The sequence below is a fragment of the Capsicum annuum genome, chromosome 3, assembly GCF_002878395.1.
Source record: "Capsicum annuum cultivar UCD-10X-F1 chromosome 3, UCD10Xv1.1, whole genome shotgun sequence".
NCBI classification, from domain to species: Eukaryota; Viridiplantae; Streptophyta; class Magnoliopsida; order Solanales; family Solanaceae; genus Capsicum; species Capsicum annuum.
This window is the reverse complement of record NC_061113.1, coordinates 266,818,215-266,841,291: the sequence shown is the minus strand read 5'-3', so window position 1 is coordinate 266,841,291 and position 23,077 is coordinate 266,818,215. Positions and strand designations below refer to the sequence as shown.

The 23,077-nt window shown below is 33.6% G+C and overlaps 1 protein-coding gene, 1 long non-coding RNA gene and 1 other non-coding gene across 3 annotated transcripts; 1 reads left to right on the top strand and 2 right to left on the bottom strand.

The window, feature by feature from the left end:
* Positions 1–1,655: 1,655 nt before the first annotated feature.
* Positions 1,656–10,279, bottom strand: LOC107865817. Its single transcript, XR_007053990.1, has 6 exons — positions 10,003–10,279; positions 8,900–9,005; positions 7,814–7,950; positions 7,288–7,388; positions 5,445–5,610; positions 1,656–4,668 (listed from the first exon to the last, which is right to left on the bottom strand). It is a non-coding gene; the product is annotated as an uncharacterized LOC107865817 (long non-coding RNA).
* A 5,594-nt stretch (positions 10,280–15,873) lies between these two features.
* LOC107865818 (protein THYLAKOID ASSEMBLY 8, chloroplastic) lies at positions 15,874–16,796 on the top strand. The gene has a single exon (XM_016712011.2). It carries the CDS (start codon positions 15,999–16,001, stop codon positions 16,677–16,679), a length of 681 nt encoding a protein of 226 aa, XP_016567497.2. The 5' UTR covers positions 15,874–15,998; the 3' UTR covers positions 16,680–16,796.
* Positions 16,797–17,123: 327 nt separating this feature from the next.
* On the bottom strand, positions 17,124–17,205 carry TRNAS-CGA. Its single transcript has one exon. It is a non-coding gene; the product is annotated as a tRNA-Ser (tRNA).
* Positions 17,206–23,077: the final 5,872 nt, after the last annotated feature.

Here is a 23,077-nt window from a genome sequence, read left to right as displayed (position 1 = left end):
TTATATATAAACTTAAGATCAACAAGAACTCATAAACTTCAAATTATGAATTTACTAGTTGAATGTTGTCTTGTTTGCAAGCCAGAGGCTTGGTGATAGTTTGGTGCATAGTTTCATACTCCTCGATGTTTACTGTGCTTCAAGCTAAATGCTCCTTTTTTTAATGTTCTTTTAATGGCCCTGGTGTGTATTACACGAATCTGTTGGGTTATTGAGTTTTTTTCCTTCCTATGTGGATAAATGAATCCAATTTGGACCAATCCAATTTTGTCCATAGGCCCATTACTATGGGGCATATATATTGATTTTTTTAGGTCTTATTCACTATCACAAAAAGAGAGTTTTCAGCAGCCAAAGAGAGACAAACAAAGCGGATTTTCGCACCTAAATTCCAGCCACAACTGTCAACTTCAAATTGCGATTCCCGCTTCGTTTCTTGTCTGATTGAGCTGATTTTTGGATTGCTTGTTCCTCTTATCTCAATTTTTGATTAGGAACTGACGGAGCTTGATTTGGTGGCTTGTAGCTCCTGTTCTTCATTCCCGAACAGTTGCTGCATTTTTTGTGCTTTCACTCCTTTATTTCTCTAATGTTTGGTGCTGTGGTTTATGTATCGTTTCTTGTTGTTTGACACTTGTTTTGTGGGAATTTTGGAGAACAATATTGTAACTATTTAGTGATTATAGTGGAGGTTTGATCCCGTGGTTTTTACTCTTCACACCGAAGGGTTTTCCACGTAAATTTGGTGTCTTGTGTGATTGCCTTTATTTTTGCCCTAAAGTATTTGTGTGGTAATTCTTTTGCTGACATATTACTTTATTTTGCTTGGTTTGCTTGTCTTCTCTTAGTTCAAATTAGAAGGGAAAGTTTAGACTTGGGTATTCCGCTGCTACCCTGTCGGGCTCTTTCATAGTGCCCCTGTCTTTCCCAACAGAATCGAGGATCTTTCAGAAATAACCTCTCTATTTCCTTGAGGTAGGGATAATTAACGTACGTTATACAGTTCCGAAACCTCACTTATAGAACTATAATGTTGTAATTGTTTGTCCGAATTTGTGTAAGTTGCAGTACTGATAAACTACTTTGTGCTGTTGTCCTCTTTGGCCTTATCTGGATCGCACTGATGACCCATCCATTTACCAACACCACCAATTTTTATTTCCATTCTGTAACACCCCGCATTTCGGGTTAGAACGTAAATCGTTATTTCTACGCGTAAAGGTTCCAAAAACCATAAATCCTATGCAAATTAGTGTGGGAGTCATGTTGAGCATGAATTGAGATCTTAGACGTCCCTCAACTCAAGATGAAAGTTTTCCTATCGATTGAGTTTCGGTGAGCGTCTAAACTAGGGTCAATTTCCATCGACCATAACTTCTTGTATATATCTAATTAGAGGGACTACTATATATCAAATGAAAGGCCTTTGAGTCCTCTTTCCAACGATACCAGTTTCGCCTAAATCCGATACCCGAGTGAAAATTACAGCCATTTTCGTGAGAGAGGCAGTAGCTGCGCGCGATTAGCGTGCGACGCGCACTCTATCGCACGCTCCTAATTTTCAGGTTCTATTTTTGTGTTTTTAAGGGCAAAAGGGTCCTTTCCTTCACCCTAATCCGTCTATAACATAGAATTTCAGCCCCTAGAAACATCAATTGCCTCTTTTGTTCAATTTCTCTCAAAACTAAAAACCCTAGACACCTCCAAGAACAAGAAATCAAGAACCAATCCTTACGTTCAAGATTTCAAGAAAACAGATCAAGATTCGGGTTCCATCTTTCAAATCTTATAATCTAAGGTATGTGGGACTACTCTAAAAACCACGGGCGTAAGTTTAAACGTTTTATCAAGATTAAAGATCCCCAATTATGTTTCATAATGAATTGTTCGATATTGTTTTCGAAAAATAGGCATCATGGGATTGTTTTGATGAAAAATATATGTTGCCTTGAACCACTTTTTATGAAATTTGAACTATAACTATGTATATCTAATTTCGTATGTTTTGTATAGTTTGAATGAGAGCATGAATGATCAAAACTCCCTTTTTTATCATGATATTGTCGATTTAGATTGTTATGGGTTGTTTAAAGGCATGAACTTTCTAAATGAAAAATTAATGGGTGAATTATTGTTAAATGATCATGATTTGGTACTGTTTATGACATGTTGAGTATATGTTTTCACATGATAAATGCTCATTGTGTCAAATTAACAACTTCCTTGGATTGTAAGAAAATTACAAATATGGGGTGTCCACCTATTGATTCTGCAATTGGGAGGAGAATGTTTTGATGAAGATTTTGAATGAAAGATTTATTGCATAACTCTCTCTCATCTGATGTTTAAAAGTTAGGGTGGTCACTAATATGATAATAAGTGAAAAGGGCTACAGATTGATATGGTGTGATTTGATTGACTTGCAAGTCACGGTATGACGATACCCGGTGATTACATGCCCTTAACAAGATAAGTATCGAATGTTTTGAAAGTATGAACATGTCTACTTTAAAGAACTAAAAGTTGGGCTTAAGAGAGCTAGTAGGTTACCCGAAGAAGGCGCTTGAGTGTAAGGGCTCATCGCTGGAAACCGTAGTTGCCGATGTGGGTCATATGATATTGTATCCTACATGGGAGGATAATAAAATAATTAGGACATCTCACATGGGGGGATTCCTGTGGTATGCTCACATGGGGTATCACCAGCTCCAAATCCTGGCGGCTACTTGGATTGGAGGCTCGGCCGCCGAGTCAAGGGCAGGTTCCACATAGCCCGTGAAATTTCAAATTTGTAGGGTGTACCGACTAGCTCAGAAGAATAACAAAGAGTGAGTCAACGCTGTCAAGAATTGATTTGAAGTTTATTAAATATGCCCATGTATTTCTACTTATATTATGTTCACTGTTATTATGAAATGCTCACATCTATTTTTGTATAAACATGTTATTTTGAATTGTTTCACATACCAATACATCGGTATTGACCCCCCTATATTTCAGGATCTGAGACACAGTCTCGGGGTCCCGTTCAACAGTAGATTTGTAGGTCAGAAGTTGCAGTTGGTGAGCCTTCTCTATTCCGAAAGGCTTGATCATTAAACTTTGTTATTTCTCTTGTTTTACAGTTTGACTGGGGGCCTTGTCCCAGTCTTTAGACAGATGTTGACTTTCACAGTGTTAGAAATTTCACAGACTGGTGTCAAATATTTTGTTGAATGTTTTGAACTCAAGTTTCGTATTATTCCGCTGAACTAAGTGATTTGACCATGTTACCATCTTTATTGCTTACTTCCGCATTTGTTAAAGTATATGAAAGTTGTGTATGATTGCCAGAAAGAAAGGGGCACCCGGGCCTTCATGGTTAGGGATGCTCGTTACGACCAGGGCCTCGGTTCGGGTCGTGACACATTCTCAGTTGGTTGCTCAGGGGTTCATATGAAAGACCACCTAGCTAATACTACAACATAGCCATTTAAATTGATTTATTACAAAAACTAACGACTGATTTAGATATTGGTCCTAGTAACAATAGCATGTAAGACAAATTAAGATCCAATCATGAGTCTTAAAGTACCAATTCAGACTGCAATATATACATATATTCAAGGGCAAGTGTTGTTCTTATTTGAGCTTTTTTGACCTTGTAGACCCAACCAAAAAAAGGAAGAAAAGGGAACTTTAAGCTGAAAGGGAGAGGTCTACCTTCAATGCAATTTATTTGGGTGATTTACAGCCTCGGAAGTAGGCGGTCTTGGACTTTTGACCTTGCTTTCCCGAGGGCAAAACTTCAGGTTTAACAAGTTTGACTTGATCTTGAAGGTTTGCCAATGGGATAAGCGGGGTCAAAAGTTCAAGACCACTCATTATTTTCAAGATCATTAGGCGTAATTCCTACAATTCGTTCACCTATAAAGCCCATGGAAAGAGGAGGCCAAAGAAACAAAAAGATAAGGATTAGTGGAATACAAGTCCCCACGAAATCACAAGTTATGGTGAACTTTTGTTGCTCAAAAACTTCAACGGCTACTAACTTTTGCTACAGTAACAGCAACTGGTAAATTTAGCTACCAATTCTTAAAAAGTATTATAACCTGCACATCACTTGGCAACTCTACATGCAGATTCAATGAAACACAGCACACTAGTTAGCAATGTGAAACAATAAATGAAGGATTGTTCTAACCTTTCTTTTTCACCGTTTCTTCCTACTAGGAAGTTACCCTGAACAAAGCTAAAATAGGGCTGATTGAGCCATCTGATAAAAAAAAAAAAAAATTGAATCAATTATGACCTGTGACTGATCAAACTTTTAAGAGAATCTTTAAAATAAACATATAGATGGGATTATAGAAAAGAAAGGCTACATTAAAAAAGACAAGAAACTTTTACAAATGAATGCACTCAATAAAGCAAACAAGTTGCTTTATCAAGGAATCTTGATTCCTAACTCAATTTCTGTGTTATCTTTGGGCAACTTTTGATCCATAGTTTGACTGAAGCTTTCCCTTCCTGTCATTTCACTTCATCTTTCATGCGAATTATTGTATCTGACTAATGTTGTTGACTGAACCACCATGTCGTTGCATAGCAGCAATCGGTTCGCCACATCAGGGGCAACGAAAGGATGGAGCAGCAGAGCGTCGTGTTTGAAGACAGTAGTAACAGTAGCTGTATAGTGATGAAGATACATAAAACTGACATGAACAACAGTTACTAACACTAAAGCAAGAAATCAACGCATGAATGATGTCATCCCAAATGGATGACAAGATGAACGCATAAGCATGATATCCCTCCCATCTGCAATATCTACATATACAATGCCTTAATAGTCGACTAACTACCATAGATATCCGAGTTACTTTATCTAAACTTGGTTAGTACACAATTACTTAGTTATAGTAGGTAGTTCTTTTAGGTATCTCTTTTAGGTATCAGATCTATTCCAATGTGCCATTTTCCCCCATATTTTGTCCCATTTCTTGGGTAAAGTCCTGACTCTATTTCAAAATGAATTGGTAAGGTAAAGTTCTCTTCTAGTTTCGCTTCTTGAATTAAGAATTTAACTAGCTCTAAAATTTGATACCATGGTTGTCTATAAAACACTAGATGTGAAGTTCATTTTTTAAAAGATACAGGAGGATGCTAGGGTCTGAAAATATAAAATATTTTTCTAGACAGCCCTGAAGTGTTTTATATAGTTTTGATTCTCGAGGCTTCTCTTCTTTGCAATCTACAAAGTTACACCAGTGTACGGCACACGCCTCTATATACCATATGCCTACATAAGCATAAGATTGTCAATTCACTGATTCTTTGAAACTTCAGCCCATACTTCGATTAAGTTTCGATATAATGAAGTTCCTACAAATGCATGAACATTTGAAAGATACACTGTATAGCCATATTTCTACTGCATAATTGTTAGCATGCAAAACATGTACCTGTGTAGACAAGGGATAGCTAAAAATGGAATTGTTGGCTTTCTTTGGTAGATTCGGCACAAAGTGTCATCCACTGAAGAATCTGAAGTTTTGTCCTTTGAGAACGGACGAAGAAAATTCTTGACTAATGATGAATTGAGAAGGGGAAGAAGCAGAGCAACAATTCCTGCATATTAGAACAGTTGATAATGTACTTCCATTCATTTTTAAGAAATACCAAAAATGAATGTACTTCCATCTGCATTGCTTGCTAAACAGATTCACTCGTCAAAGAGATAATACACCAAACAATTAACTATAAGTTTTTTACTGCAGAAGACCAACTTTAAGCTCCACCGCATACCCGCCAACAAAATAAGGGTGACACAAATTGGAAAACAAGATTTGTTGGCCCTCTGGCAGAATTTAAAACAAAACCAAAATATTCTTTATGGGCCCCTTCCCTTTTTTGATAAGGTTAAGGACCTCTTTCCTAACAGATGATTGATAGTAAACTTGCAGACACAGATTCTCAGACAATTTGTCATCAATATTCACCCCTCTTCGGGAATGACCATATAAAATCTGCAACACTCTGCTAATGGATGGAAAATTACCGAGAATTCATTCCACACCAATTGGTGATTCATGTACTCGAAGCTCACGGCTCTGTTCATATTTGGGCTCCCATAAACAAGTCTGGCTCTTAAAGCTCTTTCGATGATATTCCTATACATGCATGTCATTGATACATGTAGAGAAACCAGTAAATCCCAAAATATACAGTAAGTTATATTCTTAATTCCAGTCAATTTGAAGGCCATATGTACAAACACTCATAGCAATCAACCGATGTTTACCAGTTAACCATTTTCAAAATGTCACGTGAACAGTAACCTTACAGCAGTCGATGCACAGGCCATGCTCAACAGAGTGCTGTTACCAACAACGCATCTATATTTTCTACCCTCGACTTAAATATCATGCTTTTGTTTGCGGCAGGGTTCAAAATTGTGATGTGCACAGTGCGCTTAGGCGTTATGCTTTTATCAAAAGAGCAAGTCCCTGGGGACATTTTCTAACTTCGGTATTGTATTCTTAATGCCAGTCAATCTAAAGGTCAAATGTAAGGAACACTAACAGCAGTCAGCACGTGCAGGGAACATGCTCAACGGTTAAACCCTTTTCAAAACATCATATGTTCAGGGCCCTCACAGCAATGAACCTATGCACAGAACCCTTTTACCAAGAATATCACTTAATTATCTAACTTTAAGTCCTATTACCTTTTTTGTTTTGTTTTATTTTCTGTGCTATTTACAGTTTTCTCTGTGAGGTGAAGAATCCTTTGGAACGTCATCATTAACTTATTGTCATCGTGGAATCACCTCAATATTCTGTTTCTCCCTGCTCCTGGACAACAAGGCCATCCCAGCAAAATATTTGATTTCATTGCACAGAGCAATTTCCAAAATTTCCAGCGATAACTTTCAACCAAAGACTTGGCTCGACTAAGTTGGCAGCCAATAGCATAATCCAGCAAACATAGCTCACGCAATGAGCCCCAAACCAATTAGAACTACTCTCCACAGTCGGTTAGCCACTATAAAATGCAATAAGAGATGATCCACTGATTCAAGTAGCACCAGTTCATCTTTTCTTTTTCTTTATTAAATCAGAAATGTGACATAACACAGCTGCTATGGGAGTTCGTATATCCTTCTATTTTCTTTTATTTGGTGTCATGTCATGCATCTTTTCAAGAAATAAGAAAGGCATGTACAACCAGAAAGAAGCGCATACTTTTTCAGAGCATGCTTTCGCAAGAAATATGAAGCAAAAGTATTTACAAATAGAGATGCACCTTCCTGTATAAAAAAACAGAATTAGATTACTGAAAGCTGCTGCTTTATAGATCCCTTCCATCCGTTGTATTAACAACCATGCTCAGTGTGCCAAAGAGCTCTGAAGAAGCCACAAGACTAACAAGTCAATGTTAAATCATACTACAATTGATACTTGAAAGTTACTATTTACCTGTTCAAATTTGTATCATAAAATTACGACTGCAACAATTTGATTATGGATGACCAAATTTGAATAGACAACACATCAACATAAGATTTAAAATTGAACCATCCAAATTTATGTGGCTTTAGAAGCAGGAAAAAGTTAACATTTTTTTATGACATTGATCCTACATGCTTCCTCAATTAGTTCTAAAATGAGCTCTGACTTCCTTCTAAGGGAATTTCTACCAAATTGCACAACATATTACTTCTACTTATTTCGATACACAGCAGCAAAGAGTATACTTACAATTATATACTTGTATCTATCGAACATGCATGCAAACAAACAAGTGGGATAAGTGCGGAAGAGCACTAAACCTGCTCAGAGTCGCCCCATCTTCGAAACGCAGAAAATGATTGAAGACGAGCCAACATATATTGTCCACCAACAGCAGCGACAAAGTACCATATCTTCTGTGCAACAGTAGGACCAGGTCCCTACAATCCTGTTCGAACTAACATATGCCGAAAAGCAAAACTATGGTTGGAACTATGAATGTTGATGCCAGAGGCACAAGATTAAAAGTGAAATTCAATTCGTCAAGCTGTCAACCTTACCAACTTTAAGTAGAAACTAAGACAAGCAAGATTTTCAAGCCAATCTCTCAAGTCCCTCCATATTATACACTTGCTAAATACTACTTGCACTTCTCAAATTACTGAATATTTGATCCTTTGTATAAAAGTAAAAATTTACAGATCTCACATATCTCAAGCTATCTCAAGTAATCGGTGAGAGAGAGTCCATGGATGATAATGAATTTTGGATTTGAATGCTTTCAGATTCATCACACTCAGATGTTTCCAGTAAAAACTCCAAATACACGAAGTTTGTTTGTCAGAGAGAAAAAATCTGCCAACCCCTTTTTCAAAAGACAAAGGAAAGGAATGCCGAGGAGATGAAGGACCAACTTCGTCCAGATTTTAAAAAAGAAAAAAAAACATGGTGGACTGATCATGAAAGAAGAAAATATATTTAAAATGAGGTGGTACCATTATCTGGTAAAACAAAGGGCTGAATGCATGAAATGGAACTCTTTTTAATAAGTAATAAGTAAAGAAAAAAGAAGTTCCAATTCATGCCATCAACCATAACTCAACCTCAAATTGAAGTGAATGCCTGACTGCTAACCTTAAATATACAATTAAGTTTTTCAAAGAACTATTCTCTCCGTGTCTCAATTCCCAAGAACTAGCCACCTTAAATGTCCCAAGATTGAACAATTTCAACAGCAACAGTTGAAGAAAATAATAAAATTAGTGTAAATAACAACATAGTGTCCAGCCGATTAATATAGAAAAGGGATTTTGTAAGAGCAAGTTTTTTTTGTTTGAACAATAAAAGAAGAGCTCGTTAGCCGCAACTTAAACAAACAAATTATTAAGTAAAATATGTTATCTAACCTTTTCCTCTCACTTCAACCGCACGTTCATCTTTATACCTCAGATTCATTAGAGCATTACCCGGTGTAGGCTTATCAACCCAGATAGAAAACCGCCATTGGAATGGCTGACCGTGAAAGGAAGTAAGCAATGGGAAACTTATTAGTTGGAGAGAAAATTCCGTAAATAAGACTTCAATCGTACTCTGTAATTCACCTGACACTCACGCTTCATGGTTCCCAAAAAGGAAAAAGGACAAGGAGAACACTTGAACGTGTTTTTTCAAAACAAAGTACATGTAGATAACAGTATTTTCCATAATACTAACTTAAATGAGCTTTAAAGAAGTACTATACTATTTCCACAAAGAAACACTCACTAAGAAGTCATCTGAAGTTTCTATAAAATGCTCACTCTATTCCCTAATACAATGTGTTACCTTCCCTTTGATTGCTTTTGGAACAATAAGGCTGATTACTGCAGCTACAGGAAACTAGCATGCATTAACATTACACGGAGAACATCAAGGCCACATTCGAGTAACCGATCATCCCCGGTGGTTTAAAAGGCGATTTTGGGGCGAGTACGGGGGCGCATTAGGACGTTGACGGAAGGCGTAGTTCCATTAGGCGCGCGCGCCCAGGAACAAAACGCACCTCTATGTAAAGAATTATCCTCACTCCTCAGACCTCAAGGGTCTGTGCGCTTTATCACTAGTACTACAAGTCTACAAGATATAACAGCTCCCTCTCACTGCTCTTTACACTTGGTTCTTACTACTTGTGGCAAATGAACATTTCAGAAGATTCATATGTTCACTAGTTGATTGACTGAATAAAAATATGTGCTTACTTTATTAACTAGAAACAACGTAGAACTTAATATCTACGGGACTAACATCCGAGAAAATCCATGGGATTTACGCCGGTGCCTTTTAATACAAAAGTGAAAAGGAAGTAACATATAGAACAAACGAAGTGTGTAGGCAGCCTTTAACATTCTCTACACCCACCGCATTGAGCAGAACACATTGGATGTGACTTTCAAAAAAAACCAAGCATACAATGAGCAGAAAAGGAAGATGTATCAAAAAAGAAAAAAAAAAACTAGAGATAGCGATATACATGATGTGAAGGAGCAAGAGATTGCCAGAGAGGAAGCAAATCATTATTATAGGTAGTGACCCAAGCATCTTCTAATAATAACCTGAATTTGAATGGCAAAAAAAATTGAGAAGCTCAGCAGACTGAGCCCAAATTCTGGCGGTTATTTTACTAGAAAAAAATGTCTGTTCGTTCGCGGGGTGGGGGTCAATTTCTTCTCGAAATAATGAAAACGATGAGCCATACATTGCAAAGTCTCTGACGCATCCCCACAATTTTCAGGAGTTTTTCTGATGAAATGACTAAATTGTCTCTTATAAAATTTTTGTGTCTTATGGTTTTAATTTTAATTAATTATTGATCTTCACTCGTTGAGTTTGTTTGTTTGTTTATTAGATCTATTGCCATGTAAGCAATCAAGATTTATAATGAAGTTTTACTACTACCATCAACTGTCAATTTAAGAATTTATTGTAAATGACAATTCGCTAATGCTTTGTTTATATACATCGCTTATTAGCACCATACACCACTCGCCTTAAAATTATAATCAACGAAATCACCTATCCAATTATCAGTGCAGTCAATTGTTACACTACTAGTCATTACTTTTAATCATCATAACCAATCATCTCATAATAGAAATCAAATCTATCATCAATCGTTATAAACAATAATTATTTATCATCATTTATCATTTAGTTATTATAATTATTCAAACACAATTATTGATGGTATCACCAACTATTATTGTCAACAACATATTCCATGTAGCCCCACAAAGCTGGGCTTAACATCACTACTAACTATTTATGTTAGCCATCATCCCTACTAATACAAATTACAATCAACACCATCAGCCTATATCATTCTCAATTGACACCACCACCACCTATGGGTATCAAGTGGGCCGGGCCGACCCGATTCGAATCTCGTAATTAACCCGGCTCGATTTGACCCGGCCCGATAAGCCCTAGGGCTTTAGGGTTTCGGATTCCGGGTCGGTTATTTTTTAAAATGGACCTGGCTAATCCGGTCCAGACCAAGCCCGGTTCAGGCCCGTCGGTTAATCGGCCCGGCCCGGACCGGATAAATTTTTTTAAAAAAAATGAGATTTTGGCTTTTGAGCCAAACTAGCCGTTGGCCCAACGGCTATATAGCCGTTTTTGGTTCCAAACGGCTAGTTTGGGCCCATTTATTAAAAAAAAAAAAAACTTTAAAAAATATTTTTTAATCTAAAAAAAAAATCTATAAATACCCTACAACTTCAAATCATTTTTCACTCTCTCAAATCTCATTCTCTCTCAAATCTCAATTCTCAATTCTCAAATATTCAATATATTTAATTTCTTAAAGTGTTCACTTTAATTTTTTAATTTTTCGTTTACAAAGTACGAGCGGAAGTTTCTAATGTCGCAATCTTCAGATACTTCCAAAATTTGGTATTGTCGTTCCATCTCTTACGTTTAATTTTTATTTATTGTATTAATTGTTTAATATTTAATTTTATTATATTTGTGTATTTTGAATATTTTTAGTTTAATTTAATTTATATTATGGATAAATTAAGAAACCTCGCTACTAAAGGTGTTAAAAATTTTTGTCCCGGAAGCAGTAGTGGTAGTAAAAAGCGAATTACTAGCGTAGAGGTAGTTCAAGTAATAGATATACCCGTGTGCCTTTGCCTCCGGTATCGCTTGGTACACCTTTTGAGAAAGAAATAGGTGTAGGTGCTCACGATATGGATTATGTAGAAGCTCAGAAAAATTACGGTATAGAAGAAGAAAATGAAGTAGATGCGGTTAATTTAGACGAAGATAATGAAAATATTGCTGAGACACCCGCAGTAGGAGATGCTAACGTTAGATCTGAATCAGTTAATCTCCCTTTTCGTCCTCCCAGTGCCCCAAAACCTCGTAAAAGAACTAGTATTGCATGACAATTTTTTGAACGTATATCAGATATTGAGGTGCAATGCAATATTTGTCAACAAATATATAAGCATAGAAGTGGAGACAAGCAAGGGGGTACGGGTACATTAATGAGACATGTAGCTGAAGATCACAAAAGAGAGTTAAATATTGCAAAAGGTGGTGGGGATGTTGGTGGGTCAACGCAAACTAGAATGGACCCAGCAATCGGTCACGTAGCGAAGAAGTATAATAAATTGAGGGACCGGGAAGAAATAGCTAAAATGGTAGTTGTGGGTTGTTTGCCTTTTAATTTTCCTTCTTCTGATGTCTTTATTCGTTATATACAAGCAATTTATAATCTTATGTTTAATGGTATTCCTAGAACTACTTGTCGGTCTGATATTTTTAGACTTCATTCACAATATTGTTTTTATTTATCAACTTTGTTAAAAAATATTCAATGTAGATTGTCCCTAACTTCTGATCTTGGTCGTGCTGTAAATAAAAATGCTTATTTAACCGTTACTTGTTATTGGATGGATAGTAATTTCGTGATGCAAAAACGTATTCTTGTTTTTTTATATGATGAAGATCGTAAACATACTGGACAATTTATTGCTGATTCTATTGTTAAAATTGCCGGATATTATGGTATCGAAAATAAAATTTTATGTATTGCTTTTGATAATGCTTCTAACAACAACACTGCTATAAAAAAAATAAAATCTACGTTATCCCCGCCCTTGCCTGAAATTTTTCATATTAAGTGTGCATGTCATATATATAATTTAATTGTAAAAGATGGTCTTGAGTTTTTTGAGTTTTATATTGAAAAAATTCGCCTTGCTGTTGATTTTATTCAAGGAAATAATCGTAGATCGAAAATTAGAGAATTTAAAGTTAAATGTCAAGAAAATGGACTTACACCGATTTTGATGCCTGAGGAAATTGATACTAGATGGAATTCTATGAATTTTTAAAAACTTGTTATAAATATAGAATTCCTATTACACTAGCTTTTAACCAACATTGCGGTTCATTTATTGATTCTGCTGATTGCATGCTACATAATTTTAATTGGGTTGTAATTAATGATCTTGTTAAGTTTTTAGAAAAAATTTATATAGCTACGGTTGAATTTTCCGGGGCTTATTATCCTACTGTTTGTAATATTTTGGCATATATAGCCGATATTTCTGGTTTGCTCAAAGAATATAAAAATAAAGAAGGTTATAAAGAAGTTGTTGGCGCCATGTTTACGAAATTTAAAAAATATTTTTTCCCGATTCCCCCTATTTACTTGGTTGGTGCTATACTAAATCCGTGCATGAAATATAATAATATGTGTCACTTTAGTACTCTTATTTATACTAACTCAGAAATAAATACTAATCATGATTCTGAACAAGTACAACCTGATTTGTGGACGGCTACGGCTGATGCAAAGGATTGCATAGAAAAATTATATAATCACTATGCTGATTTATTTGATTTAGCCGTACCTACAAATATCACTCCAACTGTCGCTCTTCATCCTCCCGAGGAGCCATCATCTTCTAAAAGGCCGGCACATAGTGGTTTTTCTGATTCGTTTTATGATTTAAATTGTTGGAACAATGTTGATGAGAGAACTTACACATCAACTTATCGGGAAGAGCTGAAATATTATCTTCGTACGGCACCAGAGGATCGCAGACGATGGATCAACACGTTGGATTAGTGGAGGAGTAATGAAACACAATATCCTGTGCTCTCAAGATTAGCTAGAGATATCTTGAATGTTCCAATGTCAACCGTTGCATCAGAGAGCGCCTTTAGTCAGGGACGACAGCAGCTTGGAGACAACCGACACTCATTGGGAAGCAATGCAATGAATGTTCTAGTTTGCCTCAGAGATTGGATTAGAGCGGAAAGAAAAAATCAAGGAATGAAACCGGAGCCGAGTGACGAGCTGAAACTTGATGAAATTATGACTTCACGGGATAACTCAGCAGAATCAAGTCTAATGCATGGTTTTGCCCCCGTTGACTTCGACTATCCTATGCAAGTTCCCATTAATATTAACATGAATGAGTTGGAAAAAATGATGCATAATTTATAGATTTTTCATTCATGTAAATTATAAATTTTGGATCATTTTGCAATCAATAAAATTCCTCAAATTCATTCACTCCTTAGTCCTTGCTTTTTATTTTTTTTCATTTAACGATTTAAAATTTTAAATTGAATTTCTAGTTTTCTATTTTAAATTAAAAACTTACTTCTAATTTATTATTAATTTACTACCAAATATTATTAATTTATTATATTAAGTAGCATATGTTTTGTATATTTGTGCATATATCTTCTATAGAAGTGTATATTTAACGTATACATGTGTATATGTTTTATAAATTAGTATATAAGTATATCTATATATATTGTAATGTATATATAATGTAGTATATTTTATAAGTAGTAGTATATATACATTGAATGGTGCATATACACGTGTACATATCTTCTATAAAAGTGTATATTTAACGTATACATGTGTATATATTTTATAAATTAGTATATAAGTATATCTATATATATTGTAATGTATATATAATGTAGTATATTTTATAAGTAGTAGTATATATACATTGAATGGTGAGTATACACGTGTATATATCTTATATAGATGTATATATTTAACGTATACAGGTGTATATGTTTAATAAATTAGTATAATATAACTATCTATGTATTGTAATCCATGTATATTGTAGTATATATTTTATTTTAAGTAGTACATATACATTGATTGGTGCGTATATATGTGTATATATCTTATATAGATGTATATATTATACGTATACAAGTGTATATGTTTTATAAATTAGTATAATATAACCATCTATACATTGTAATACATATTTATGTATATTGTAGTATATATTTTATTTAAAGTAGTACATATTATTGAATGGTGCGTATATATGTGTATATATCTTCTATAGACGTATATCTTTAACGTATACATGTGTATATGTTCTATAAATTAGTATGTAACTATATATATATATTGTTGTGTATATATATGTATATTGTAGTATATATTTTATTTAAAGCAGTACATATATATTGAATGGTGCGTATATATGTGTATATATCTTCTAAAGTAGTATACATTTAACGTATACAAGTGTATATGTTTTATAAATTAGTATGTAAGTATATATATATATATATATTGTAGTATATACTTTTTTTAAAGTGGTACATATATATTGAATGGTGCGTATATATGTGTATATATCTTCTATAGACATATATCTTTAAAGTATACAAGTGTATATGTTTTATAAATTAGTATATAACTATATATATATATACATATTGTTGTATATATATATAGATATATATATATATGTATATTGTAGTATATACTTTATTTAAAGTAGTACATATATATTGAATGGTGCATATATACGTGTATATATCTTCTAAAGTAGTATATATTTAACGTATACATGTGTATATGTTTTATAAATTAGTATATATATATATATATATTGTAGTGTATATATATATATTATACTATTATAGCATATGTTTTATTTAAAGTAGTACGTATAGTCATATATAATTATATATTGAATGATACGTATATATGTGTAATTGTTTATATATTTTTTTAAAAATATATATTGTATATTGGAGTGTATATAGTGTATATTGAATTTTTTATTAATTTTTTCAATGGGTTTGATCGGTTTTTAACCAGGTTTTGGTGGGTTTGATCGGGTTGGATTAAGTGGGTCGGGTTAGATTAAATGGGTCGGGTTAGGGTGAGTTTTAACTTTTTTACTGTTTGGCCCGGCCCGGCCCGGCTAATGTCAAAACCGACCTTCAACCCGGTTAAAATGAAAGAGCTGATTCCGGGTTGGCCCAGCCCGGCCCGTTTGACACCTATACCACCACCACCACCACCTCTCCACTTGCTTGCCAAAAATTGAGTGCATAAATGTAAGTTGCCAAAACTTAAGGGACCAATCTACAAACAAAATAAAACAAAAAAACCCGGTTTACGAAGACCCGCCTCTTATCTTGTACACAGTGGAGCATAACCCACCATACATGGCGTCCTCTGTACCATCCTTAAACTTCACCTTTCCACCACTAACATCATCAACCACAAACAGTACACGAATTTCAGTGCGATGCGGTCCACGAAGCAACCGTGGACCTCTACTCAAAGGCCGTATACTAAGCATCGAAGCAATCCAAGCAATTCAAGCTCTTAAACGAACTCAAAGAATGGACCCTACCCAAATCCAACCTCATATCTCTAAAACCCTAAATCGCCTCATCAAAGCAGATCTCATTGCCGCTTTCAAAGAGCTTCTACGGCAAGACCTTTGCGAATTAGCCCTCAAAGTATTCCCAGCCGTTCAATTAGAATGCGACGTACCTGATTTAGGGCTTTATGCTGATATGATACTAGCTTTGACCCGAACCGGATTGGATGAAAACATTGATGAATTGATTGACGATTTGGAGAAAGTGGGGGAGATACGATGTGATGATAAGGAGCTGGTGAGGTTAGTGAGGGCGTTGGTTGAAGGTGAACAGGTGGAATCAACTGTTAGGGTTTATGAATTGATGAAGAAGAGTGGATGGGGTACTACATATGGCATTGATGAATATGTAGCTAAGGTTTTAAGGAGGGGGTTTAAGAGATTTGGGAAAGAGCAAATGGCCGATGAAGTTGATCAACAATTACAGAGATCGTCTCAATTAATTCTGGGGAAACATTAAATTCAGAAATTGTTGCATTTGTTCATTGTAGAATTAGTTAGTCATGGTTCAAATAAAAAATGTATCACCGTGTATGTAGCGAAAATATAATGCATCGGATTGTCTTTTTTAAGTATACATTGTTGTTTGCCTTGCCTTCTATTCTACCGAAAAGATTGTCATTCTGTCTGCTAACAATCTTTACCTGTGTATAAAATTAGAGTAGTACAGAAGATGCATATCATAACAGGACAACTACAAATACCCACATCAAAGAAAAAACAAGTTAATCTGTCTTAATATCAGCAGGAATCCAGAAATAGAAAGCATTAGGTACTTACAAGAATCCTTGTCATGAATCTTATACTAAGAGATAATCATAATTCATAAGCACTAACCATGTGTGTACATCCCAACCAAAGAACAGTGGGATTACCCAAAATATAAAGAGAAAGGAAAAGAGAGCGTCGACAGCAGGATTCGAACCTGCGCAGGCAGAGCCCAACAGATTTCGAGTCTGTCTCCTTAACCACTCGGACATATCGACAATCTGTTATTTGCGAGTAGCATATTTTATAGAACTATATCTATATTACATGTCCTAATATATCAAAAAACATTGATTTTATTGTCTATTAAAATGGTGATATAATAGAGTTGTCTGATTATTTATTGTTTTTAAGATGTGCTAAATTAATAATGGACAATTAAAAATAGACGAAGAGAGTAACTTGAATTTAGGTGAACTAATGTAGTCTAAATATTACACTGGCTAAATTTTTGAAATTACAATCAAATTTCATTTCATTTACTTCGAAAGTTACCGCGGTAAGGGAAACGGAAAAGGCATTTGCTTAGATATAAAAAAATATATATATAGTCACTTGCCCAAAGGAAATCAAATCTTTGATTAAATGGGATCATTGTCACTATATGCGCACTCACATAAAGCATGAAATAAAAACACATGATTTGAAGGTTCTCAATTCTCATCCTTGAGACCTCAAAGATAAGCTTGAAGTTTTGTTTAGATGCTTGTCATATGTTAATTGGATTAGAAGTTATTTCAACCTGAAAGCTACTTTGGAGCTCCTAATATTTAGTTCCAATGGTCACTATACAATTACATGACATGACTAGACCTTAATTAATTTAGATCCATATCGATGTTAATATTTATTAGACGTGAAACATTTTCTATTTGCAATTTTCTTTTGATTCACAAAACTCAAATTCTAAATTTTCAATCGAGAATAAAGAAATACTATCCATCTCACTATCATTCAGGACATAGAAATGAAACGTTGCTCGATCATAAATTACATAACGACACATGATAAGTTCGGGTCCAAATTAACGATTAATCATCGGACCATTGGAATTTTCTTGTAATGATGGAGCATCAAATTTTGATGGACCCTTAACTTGTTCTGTAATTGACGAGACAGAGAATAGAAGTAAGTTTGAGTGCTACAAAATTGCACTGCATAGAGACAGGACATGTTAAGGATAAGAGCAAAATTTGAATGGGTAAGTACTGTAACAATGGTAGGCATCCATTAATGAGTGGTACAATTAATCTCTTATCTATTCTGCTCAAGTTCATAGGCATTAAAGCACTCGAGGGTGAGTTGGTAGCTGATTAGATTTATGCGGATATTAGCTAATATAAGGATTGATTATGAGTTAGTTTATATTTCATATAAATTTTTGTTATTCGTGTATTAATTATTTTATCTTTTATTTTGTTTTAAAAAGTAAATCAATTCACTATATAACGTATATATGTTATGATTATGTAGATATCCAAATTACAGATTAAGCACCATATTAGGTGTGTTGAATTTAATACATGGCAAAAGAATGCCATCAAATATGATAGTATTACTTAAAGATTTCATACGTGAATAATTTAGCTGCTAACGAGCTATTAAATGACTCAAATTAATATATAGTTTGTGAACCCATTATCATAAAAGAATAAATTATACAAATGCCTGACACTTTGTAATGAGAAAATATGTATTTATTATAATTATAAAATAGTGAAATTTCTCTATACGAACTCAAAATTAATTGAATATTAAAGTAAATACTTATGAGATTAGAAGGAGAAATGACCCTATCAATGAATAATTTAAGTAAAAACTCATAGAAAGTGATAGATGGATGATTATCCTCTCCGACCAGCATAGCTGTCTGGCACTTTCCCCTTTCATCATTGAAGCTAAACAGAATAAATATACTCCTAAGTAGATTTTTTTTTTTTTTTTTAAATTTTCCATTCGATGTTCGGTATTCATATTGGAACAAAATTAATCCAAATTAGCATCGCGTAGGGTTCATTTGGGGGAAGCGCTCCCTACCAAAAAAATTTTCATATCCAGAGCTCGAACCCGAGATACCTAATTAAGGGAGAAGTAGCATCATCAGCTGCACTACATCCTTTGGTGGTCTAAGCTAACTATTTTTTTTTTTTGATTTCCTAAAGTATCCCCACAGCCAGACTAATCCTCCGTTCTTCTGTCAGCACACTAAGCGGTAGGAAACTGGTCATAGTATTTGCTCAATTCGTCAGAGACGAAGATCGAACCCCCGAACTCTTAGTTAAGGAACATGGCGCTGAACCACTATGCCAACTCTAATGGTTCTAAGCTGACTACTTATTAAGCCCAAACAAATTGAAGTTATTTTCTTCTTTTTTCTTAATACCACAAAAAACATCAAGTGAATAAAAAAGAAAAGGAAAAGAAAAGAGTAGCATGCCTAGAGTAGTTGGACAGTCAACTTAGCAGGTCAATTCTGAACAAAGCACTAACCATTTATTTTAACATAAAATTAATTAATTCGTTTTCAACCGACCGTGGAGAAACCTGCCGGCTACGAGCCAACACAGTACCAGGTTTACCTGTAACCCCAACATGTTATTAATTATCGAGTTTAAGAGTTTACAATCCAATTAAAGAATAAATTATACTCCCTTCGTTTCGTTTTAGTTGATCCTCTTTCTAAAAATATTTATTCCAATTTAGTTGTTTCTTTTGATGAAATCAAGAGTATTTTGTTATGTTCTTCCAATACTATCTTCAACATTAAATGACTAAACAAAGTATATTTACTCAAATTTATATTTTTAAAGCATAATTAATAAGACTAATTTGGTAAAATAAACCCCTAATAAATGTTTTCTTAAAGGGAATGCCAAGTCAAAAATGGTCAACTATTTTAAAACGAAGGGAGTACATTGGATAATTTATTCAATCTATAATTTCATTATATAATGTTCATTGTTAATTTAATTACAGTGAAGATACTCGCAACAATTATCCTTTCCTTATGACTAGCACACATTCACAGTCCACGAAGCACTATTTTCGAACTATCACTACTAGCATTACTAACACTCGTTACTATTACTCTTGCAAATATTTATTTTTAATTTAATTGAAGTACTGGGAGTTGGTCAAGATATCATAATTATTAGAAGGAAAAAAAAGTTAATTGGCTCAGATCACGAAACTATGGAATTTGTAGTAGGCTGTGATTTCTGTTCAGCTTACACTTTTGACATTTTTCTTTTGCCCACATTACTCTGAATAGAACCACTTTGCAGCAAAAAAATGTGTGTTGGTGGCTAGGGCAGCAATATCATGACCAAAGGCTGGGTCAGTAAAGTTGTTAATTTAAGTTGCTGCTCTCTCTATTTACTTTCTGAAATACTAGTATTTGTATAGAGTTTAAGTTGTATCCACCCAGCGTACTGTGATAGTCATATTAGAGTCTTAACTAGCTAAATTTGAATTTGCGTTGGAAAGTTAAGGTAAAACGCTCCCTAACAAAAGCGATTCTGATCCGTACTCAAGAAGATTTGATCGAACCTGAAATATTTATCACTTCACCCCGACCTTTGTTGCTAAGTTTTCTAGCTATATTATTGTAGCACAGTACTAATCTTATTATCAATATTATATTACAAATTTTTCTATTTACCTACATGTATGTATAGTTGACCTGCAAGAATAAAAAGTTCTTTTTTTTTATACTATGTAGCTTAATAAACTCGTTTGAATAAAATTATTGGTGCACGAACAACTCTTAACCTTTTAAGTACACACGCACGCTTTGGTAATTTTGTGGGTTAGGTCAATAATTAAGATCAACACACGCGTGCAGTAAAGAGAAAACCCACAGTAAAAAAGTTATATAGTAATAAAAAATGAAACTAAAAAAAGTGTGTTACAAGGACCAATGAATTATTACTCTCCAGTAAAGAAGAACAACGAAATGACAAAGGTCCTTTGAACAAACAAAAGGAAAAAGAAGTAAAAAAGAGATAATCATAATAGTATATGCTTTATTATTATGACAGTAGGCAGGCAGATTATATTATGTGTGTAAGCAAAAATTGCAACAATTTTTACTGATCAAAAGAAGCACTGTGCCATCCTTTTCCTTTTATATATATATATATATATATGGTGATTGTTCTTACAATTTTTGTGTCAGCTTTCACCAATTCTTATAATTTTCTGTCTTCTTCAATGAAAAATGAAAACCCCTCATTTAATTTTCTTGTTTTATTTCAACAGTTTCCCCTCTGGAAAATGACAGAATTTAGAAATTGACAAATCTGATATATGAAAAATCAAATCATTATTAGTATTATTTGTGGGCCGTTTTGATCTATCGCTTTCTTTATATCTGCTACCAGCGACTTGTATCTCTCTCGTGTGGAGCTACACAGTATTATGTACGTACTGATTCGTATAAATTATTTACTTAAACTTTGTATTTATATTAAGAGATTTAGTGGTATAAAATGTTTAATGGTAAACTCAAAAACCATAACGAGTTAGTATTAATTTTAACAGAACTCACAAACTTTAAATTTCGATTTTATCTATTACTATATTTATTATCTACAAGAGTATTTTTCAAAGTATGTTACTAATATTTATCCTATATGGTTTGGCAGGAGAGTAGGAAAATAAAAAGAAAGCTAATTCAACATAGGAGTTTAATATTTCATGAATATGAATATTCGAGGTATGTTAGTCATATCAAAGAGTATTAAACAAGTATTCTATACGTCTCAATTTATGTAACACAATGTATGAAATGATCGATAGACATATAAATATATAAGATTTGTTTCAGATCACAAATTTTAAAAACCTTCATGTATTTGTTACGTGTTGTACCTAATCAAACAACAACACATTTAATGTAGTCCCACTAAGCGAAATCTGAGGAGGATAAAGTGTACGCAAATCTTATCTCTACCCAAGTGTCAAATAAATTAGGACAAAGGAAGTATTTGCTTAAATTGTTGCATACTCCCTCGGTTTCAATTTATATGAGTTAGTTTGACTCGTCATGCAGTTTAAGAAAGAAAGAAAGAAAAACGTTTGAAACTTATAGTTTAAAATAAGTGACAAATATTTGTGTGATTATAAATCAATTAGTGAATTTGTCCGCGCGAAGTAGATTTCTATTAAAATCATACGTTATTATTTTGAACCAAAATAATTATAAAACTACAATAATCAGAAATTCATATAAAATACAAATAAAGAGAAATCATAGAGAGAACATGCAAAACAAAAAGATGCAACATCATTCTTACGAACTTAATCATTAAAAACATGAAAATATAATAAGCACCGAAAACATAACAATAAAAATGGTAAATGCATTTTTATAATAAATTAACATTTGAAATTGGGAGCTTTTCTTTCAAAAATAATAATAATAATAAAAGAGTTACTCCTTGAATTCAAACCGCAGAAACAATAGAACATGTCTTAATTATCCATCATAAAGAGCAAATTAACATAAGAAAGTAAATGGAACATGTATAAAGAACAAATTAATAGAAAAGGTGAAGAGAAACATTATTCACGAAATTTATGATAAATTAATATTCCTCAAGAATCAAGCTTAATTTTACAAATAAAAATTATATTAGTTATTAGAATCAAACATTCGAAAATTAGAAGAAGGGTCTAATATTCATAATTAGTATTTGATCTATATGAATATTTTTCTTCCGTTTATAAAATTAATATCATCACTAGATTTTTTTTAAAACAATAAAAAAAACATGTATTTAAAATTTTATTATGTATTCTTACAAACTTTCAGCTACTAACATACACAAGAAAAATAAAGTATATTTGTTTATCTTGATAATTGCTTTTAGAGTGATGAAGAAGTACAAATCTTTAAACAAAAAAGTAATATTAGAAGAAAATTACAACCAATATTGACCCAATGCTTAATTCTGAAAAGTGCATTGAGAAATGCTTATTCAAATGTTTAAATTTATAGAACTTATATTTGGAATATCAAAAGGCATGAGAAGATAGAGTAACATTAAGGATATGAATGGATAATAATAATAATAATAATAATAATAA